Genomic DNA, 7,099 nt, shown 5'->3' on the forward strand with positions numbered 1-7,099 from the left:
CTACGCTCCAGCCCCAGAGCATAGCTCGATCTACGACTAATTCAATTTTTGAGTTTTATTAGATATTCAGCCGTCCACTGACTCAGTGGCAGTGAGCTAAGTCCATTGTGTGAATACTATTCACTGAATAGAATTGTGACGGAATCAGGAACTGTCGAACTGAGAAAGTAATGCTTTACGGTTTTGTCTCACTGCGTTTAAGTCGCGTTGTTAATTTGTAATCTGAGGCTAATGTAGTTCAACTATCTAGGTGAGCTAAAACGCTTGTGGCACAATGGGTTCGATACTTGGGTGGGTAAAGTACTGTGAGCGACCATTACAATGTAATGTGCTGATTTCACGTCACGTGGAATTTGCACGTCTGCCTGCGACTGCACGTTTGCTAAGCAAATGCGTGGCGCAATCGCGCCAAATGGGCCGGAGCAGCAAGAGGGTCGCCCTGCGCACGTAACACTTTACTCTCCCTCTAAGTAACTCCAATAGGGGTCCGAATCTCAACAGCTGAGCCTCAGCTACTCCTACAAATAATGTTCATCGGCAACTGTGTTGCCCAATTCGTAGGCTTGACCATCACGCCACCCTCAGCTCCATTCGCTCGTACTCGTGACTCGCCCAGGGCGTGACGCTCTAGAACTAATCATGTTGGAAGATGAACTAATCATCGACGCGATCGGTCGAGAATCTCGACTCGAGATCATGAAAACGATTCTGATTGATGGATCGCGAAGTGAGGTGGATGTCGGAGTGTGAAGAACCAACTGATCGAGCACACAACAATCACGACGTAGTCATCAGGGACGCAGCCTTCTCTCATATGTCTCCCCTGGCATCGATGGCTCATCGATGCCGGGGGGAATGGGTTTCGCCATCCGACGAGTCTCGTCGCCTCTCCTCCAAAGATATAGTCTCGGCCCATGCCAGAGTTCACGTATAGGCATAGCTCCTTCGGCTCATGTTTACTCTCATTCAGGCAACTTTTGCTATGAACCTCGGTGAACTGCGTTCTCCTAAGAACTTCAGAGTCTACTCCGGCTCCTCGGCCATGCCTGAGTATGAAGCTATTGTGAACTCTCTCAGAGAGCAATGTATCGGGGAGCACGAGAGAATTCCCGTGCCTTCGACGACTCCACGCGAAGGATGATGTGACGAAACCGTCACTCGAGCAATCAAGAGCCTCAGTCCAGATACTGCGATTATACTGCTTCAGGCAGAAGTCTGACTAGTGTTGAGGAATTCATATCCTCCACCGTCTGTCCTACGTACGTGGAAGTCATCTCGGCTGAATCCGCCGTCGTCAAGTCATGCAGATACGCGAACACTCACTCCATGGCTTCGGCAACTGCTCGTCAAACGATGCGTTACCGCGAAGACGCAAGGGAGGAGATTCGTAAATATTTCAATTGTACTGCCGAAGACTCCGGTAAGTGCACCGGTCGCAGGCGCCAGGTCACATGCTTGATCATTCAGTCATCTTCTGTGGTGCTGGAGCTACGGCAGCTATCGACAGGTTCATTGGAATCATGTGCCGCAGTCGAATCTTTGCTACTGATGCATCTCCGAGAGGCCTCCGTCGGGCGGTCCGCTCATCTCTAACAAAGACATTAGCTTTGATCGTTGCCATTCAGGTTTTGATTGTAGATCCGGCTGCTCATCACAGCTCATTACTCCCCTTCAGAGAGCTGGCTTCGAACTATCCACTCATCCGCCCAGCACCCACAGGTCAGATCCATGCAAAGGTCATCATGAATCATCCTTTGTTAGCTCTGGTGCCATTTCTTATGTGCTTCAAAGGTAACGAATCCGCAGATTTCGAAGTTGAACTCGAGGTAGCTGCTCACCCATCCTTTGCACATCAGCCGTCCCCTTTTCTCTCAGACGCTACCTCTATGCCCAGTCAAGGGTACTGCTTCTGTTGAGGGTCTCGAGAAAGCAGTGCTTTCAAAGCACTGAAGAAGGTGGATTGTTGGCTGAAGTCGACCAAGATGAGACAACGGTCTTCTCAGGTCATGGATTACAATCGTCATCACCATAATTCCGCTATACCAGTGGTCGTTCTTTCTGCTTGTAGCAATATCTGTGGTGCGCGTCTCGATGTAGGGCGAGATACATTCTCCTGAGGTGATTTCTTAACAGATACCGACAGTATCAACTCTGATCCATGAATATAACGGTGTTGTCGCATGGGACTTGGCAGCCATTGCAGCTCATGACAAGGTCGGCCCTTATCTGTCGGACTCTGTCCCTAACGAGCTTCCATGATTATGCTGTTACAGGTCGATATGAACCCTTCTACGCACTCTAACGGTTATATCGATTTCGCATTCGTATCTCCTCATAAGCTGATCGGTGGTCCCGGTAGCAGCGGCCTCTTGTTGTGTAAGAAGAAACGACAGACTAACGCCGTGCCGACTGTCTGCGGCGGAGGCGTCGTTCTATACGTGAGTCAGAGAGGTCATCGGTATCTGGCTAACTTCGAAGAGCGCGAGGAAGCTGGTGAGCTATATTCTACCTAGCTCACTCTTCACTCGATATTTCTTGAGGTACCCCCGACATCCTCGGATGCATCAGAGCAGGTATCGTCTACCATCTTCATAGGACGATCGGTATCGAGAAGATTGCTGCTGCTGAGCATAAAATGGCCGATCATTTATATAAAAGGCTTCAGTCCCACAGCAAGATTCATATACTCGGGCCCAAGGCAAGCTATACTCGTTCTACCGCTTTTGACGATCGTCTTAGGATCGTTCTCACTGTGCTGGTATTTTATCCTTTAATATCTTGTATAATCACAGCAATCCTTCCACAGGACACGGCCTGTAAGATATCACTCACCAACGAATAGCAGTAGTTGGGAGTTGTATCCTTCAGATACCTCCATTATAACTTTGTTGCGGCTGTCCTAAACGATTTGTTTGGCATTCAAGCTAGGGGTGGCTGCGCTTGTGCTGGACCGTATGCGGAAACCATTCTCGGTCTCAGTGCTGAAAACGCCACCAAGTTCGAAGAAGCTGTCGGTAGGTTATTTGCATTCTCCTCCAATGCTCTGAATATGTTCAAGGCTGCACATTATCCGAGATTTTCAAGCCTGGATTCGTTCGAATTGGAGTGCACTTCACAATGACCCAGGAAGAAGTGGACCTCGTCGCCGATGCTATTCTGTGGATCGCCGATAATGGTTGGATACTCCTCCCTTCGTACACTTTCAAGACCCGATCAGGAGAGTGGTATCATATCAGACGAGATGATAGGCAAAAGCTCAAGTGAGTAAAAGTGGCTTAATGGCCTAGTGGAATTATTATTTATTCAGGACTCTTTTGGAGACGTTTGTTCAATCATCCTTTCGGACAGGGGTTGAATTGATTTCTCTTGGGAACTGCTCCGCACGATGTGGTGAGGGCAGTGCCCGTCGCTCAAGTCTGCCGGAGCACTCAATCGGAGGCCACAAGCACGTCGATGAGGACTCAGCAATGGTTTCGCAAAAAGCTGATGAGGTGTGCAAGAAGATTCTGTCCGAGGTGAGTCGTCATGGACCATTCACCAAGACTCAGGGTGAATCTCGTGCAATAGAAAAACGGGGTGGGTGCTGATATCGCCGTGGTATTGGGAGAATATCTTATCGATAGTGTCAGGATTCGTATCAGTAGCATTACCAATGGTGATTATATTATCGGCTTTACCAGACGGGATTATCTTGCTTCAATTTCACAACGAAGTGAACCGATCCCAATAACATAGGCTACATTAAATTGCTGATTGCTTCCTATTACCACACTGTACAGTGTCTTAATGCAGTTGGCTTTGCCCGTCTCAGGCAGCCATGGTCAAGCTCGACTTGCCACTATTCGATCCTAGTCTCATCCACCTATTGTGGTTCGCTCATCCATTTGATGCTCAGCAGTCTATCATTCAATCGATGTCTTCAAGTGAACCGCCCGAACCTATGGTTCGCACTGACCTAGACCTTTCAAACATTGCGGAGAAGGCCCCTGGACATGAGATTAGTTCAAGGTGAATACTGGATCTCCGTCTTATCCCCATTGAATTGTTAGTATATCAGACCCAGCGAAAGCATCTTCAACGTTCGCTCCTGGAGTGATGGAGTCGAACCTCCTAGAGGAGTCAAAAAGGTGGGCAGCATTTCGCTCGGCCTCATGTGTTGCTGAGAATCAAGTTCCACCCTCTCGGTAGACTACTCCCGTCGATCCTTCATCCTCAAGATTATTATCAGTCAAGGGTGTAAGGAACGCCAAGAAGCTCTTAGACCGTCGTGAGCGCACGCTCGCATCGGCGAACTAGACAGTCACTATCAGTATCACCTGTACCAACCCGCCACCTGACGTTTGAGCGACACAATTGTGAGCTCACTTAGGGCAACCAGTTCATGTCTCGTTGCCTGTGTCCTTACGGCCATAATATGGCTTTTGTGTTGCTTCGAGGTGTCTGCCTTATCCATGAAAGTGTCTGACCTTTTCTGGTCTCCTTATGAGATCGTTCAGACAGTTGATCTAGCTCTTTAGTAATATCAGATTTCAATTCTGTTTCGAACTTGGTTCCGTGTTTCGTTCAGCCATTGGATGCCGACCGAAAGAGTTCATGACCAAATTGGATGTGAAATTATAACAAGATGATAAACTTTATCCCTGGCGCATCATGCGCCGCGCATGTTAGAGTTCCCGATTAAGGCCTCCGGCCAATCTTCACCCTCGTTAAGACAACTCTTGCGGTGATTTGCGATCTCCTAAAAATCTCGGAATATACTCTGGCTCCTCGGCCAAGCCTTATAATGCACCGATTGTGAACGATAAAATTCCTTACCCTTTGATAACATCATGCGGAGGGTGGAGGCGCACTGAGGAATGTGGTTCGTTGGGTGAAATCTCATGGCTGGTTGGATAACACTCTTCTCAGGTCATGGATTACAATCGTCATCACCGCGATTCCGCTGTACCAATGGTCGTCCTTTCTGCTCGTCGCAAAATCCATGGTGCTCGTCTTGATGTAGGCCATAAAAATTTCTCATCGCCCTATTTCTTAACAATATCGACTCTAATCTATGAATATAACGGTGTTGTCGCATGGGATTTTTCAGCCACTGCACTGCAATGATTGCAGGTTATGATAAGGTCGGCCCTTGTCTGTCCCCAACGAACTTTCATGATCGCGCTATCACACGTCGATATGAACCCTTCTACGCACTCTAACGGTTATATGGGTTTCGCCCTCGTATCTCCTCATAAGCTGATCGGTGATCCTGGTAGCAGCGGCATATTGTTCAACAATAATTGTTGTGTAAGAAAAAACGCCTTCGTCTCATGCCTCCATTTTCCGGCCGGAAATATTATGACCAATGTATATCTATCCTGGTACCTCGGAGCTTCCGACCTTTCCATGGAGATGTATTATTATTCTCTTTGTCGGTTGCATCCCATCCTGATATCTTCTAGACGTCAGTCTTACTCAAATATAACCCGAATTATCAGATTCCTCAACCCTTTCGAACTTGGTAACCGTGTTTGGTTCGACCAAACAAGCTCGCCACCATATTGGTTGTGAAATTATCACAAGACGTCGTCTTGAAGACGATAAACTTGATTCAACCAAGTTGTACGTGAATGTCACCTTAGATAATTCACCTCAGATACTTCGTTCAGAATAACCCATTCTAAACTGGTCACTCAGGATGCGAAGTTCCCGCTCTGCGCGACCTGCAGTACAATCTATGCTCGTAAAGAAAGCAGCAAAAAAGGTCAGACTATTCTATCGAGCTATTCAGGCTCCTTACTTTCATTACTCCCGCTACGTAGAAGCTAGCCGCTCAGCCCTACTATCATCACCTTCTCGCCCTCCTAGAGAACCTGCTATCAGCGTTGAAGTATATGTGAGACTCTCGGACTATAGTAACACCTCAGCATCCCCATCTCCTCGCTTCTATGTGCATCTTGCACGCCTTCCCAAAGAAAACGCTTGTCCTTCTCAACCTATCCACATGGGACACAAAGATACTTCGATGTCGATCATATCATCATATCGCTGCCCAAGCTTAATCAGCTAATCCGAATGCGAACGACGAGTAACACTTCCTGTTGCTAGGAAGCGAGTTAATCACACAGCATCGATGGCTGAGTGGGATATCCTTCTGTTCTTACTATATCTCTGCATTAGCAGAGGATCCTCTGCTGTCTGCGAATACACTGAGCTGGCCTTACCATTGAATGGTAACCATTCCGCATCAGAACTATGCGAGACTCTATAGAACTCCCATCATAGAAGAATGAATATATCAAATCGCCATCTGATAAGTTATCAGTGATAACAAGACCAACACCATCCATAGTTGTTGTCACAACGAATTGGTGAGTCACATGGAGAAATTGATCGAATTATCGAGATCCGCAGAATCGCTTGGGATCGATCGAGTGAGTCTACCCCCCGTTGGCGATGCCAACTTGGTACCTTGAGCGACCGCGATAGCACGTTTTGTGATTGTGCGTAGGGATAATATCAACTGTTGATATACCAAGAGTTGATATTACCAAAAGTTGATAATATCAATGGATGATAATCGACTCCTCGGGGCCGCTATGCCAACTAACTAAACACTCATACACTTAATGTAGTACATTGAATGTACCATCGTGATTCATCAGCAGAGCTATCGTAACTCTCATCTCTGGAGTGATCAACTCGGATTACCTGGTAATGATTGAATCATTATCATGATCTAACGGGCAATGCATATCAGCCGCGGAATGGCATATCTGCCCCAGAATACTATCAATTTGGTACTATTCACTGCAACCTTTGCCTAATGACCAATGGCTGATAGCCGCCGGTTCCGATCGATTAGAAGTGGTTCTACTGGCCGCAGTGGGATCAATCACTTCTACCATCATCGAGTAGATAGAATTTCTACGGCCTACGTTCCCGATGGAATTGATTAGCCTATCTCGTACGTCTGTAAACTGCAAGCTTTGGCTGATGATCATCTCTCCACATGTCAAAGTATGCATGCAAGTTCAACAATTCGTATTTAGACCCGACTTATGGTCTACAGTGTACTTCAGTCTACAGTTGTAGATACGCAGAGCTTGGATCTGAG

The 7,099-nt window shown here is 47.2% G+C and overlaps 2 protein-coding genes across 2 annotated transcripts in view; both read left to right on the plus strand.

The window, feature by feature from the left end:
- Positions 1 to 952: 952 nt before the first annotated feature.
- On the plus strand, positions 953 to 1,950 carry Pmar_PMAR014569 (hypothetical protein; the record flags this gene model as incomplete). Its single annotated transcript, XM_002771491.1, has 4 exons — positions 953 to 1,085; positions 1,208 to 1,420; positions 1,468 to 1,736; positions 1,876 to 1,950. The coding sequence occupies 4 exons, from the start codon at positions 953 to 955 to the stop codon at positions 1,948 to 1,950; spliced, it is 690 nt and encodes a 229-aa protein (XP_002771537.1).
- A 56-nt stretch (positions 1,951 to 2,006) lies between these two features.
- Pmar_PMAR014570 (hypothetical protein) overlaps positions 2,007 to 7,099 on the plus strand; it is a gene marked incomplete at both ends in the record, with an annotated part of 13,713 nt that continues 8,620 nt past the window's right edge. The window contains 12 exons of the mRNA XM_002771492.1: positions 2,007 to 2,093; positions 2,134 to 2,214; positions 2,274 to 2,493; positions 2,541 to 2,816; positions 2,856 to 3,014; positions 3,059 to 3,260; positions 3,308 to 3,515; positions 3,812 to 4,008; positions 4,058 to 4,127; positions 4,909 to 4,998; positions 5,113 to 5,245; positions 5,639 to 5,746. Coding sequence (XP_002771538.1) covers positions 2,007 to 2,093; positions 2,134 to 2,214; positions 2,274 to 2,493; positions 2,541 to 2,816; positions 2,856 to 3,014; positions 3,059 to 3,260; positions 3,308 to 3,515; positions 3,812 to 4,008; positions 4,058 to 4,127; positions 4,909 to 4,998; positions 5,113 to 5,245; positions 5,639 to 5,746 — 1,831 coding nt within the window. The remainder of the gene's footprint in view (positions 2,094 to 2,133; positions 2,215 to 2,273; positions 2,494 to 2,540; positions 2,817 to 2,855; positions 3,015 to 3,058; positions 3,261 to 3,307; positions 3,516 to 3,811; positions 4,009 to 4,057; positions 4,128 to 4,908; positions 4,999 to 5,112; positions 5,246 to 5,638; positions 5,747 to 7,099) is intronic.

The sequence above is a fragment of the Perkinsus marinus genome, assembly GCF_000006405.1.
Source record: "Perkinsus marinus ATCC 50983 genomic scaffold scf_1104296962766, whole genome shotgun sequence".
Lineage (NCBI taxonomy): Eukaryota > Perkinsozoa > Perkinsida > Perkinsidae > Perkinsus > Perkinsus marinus.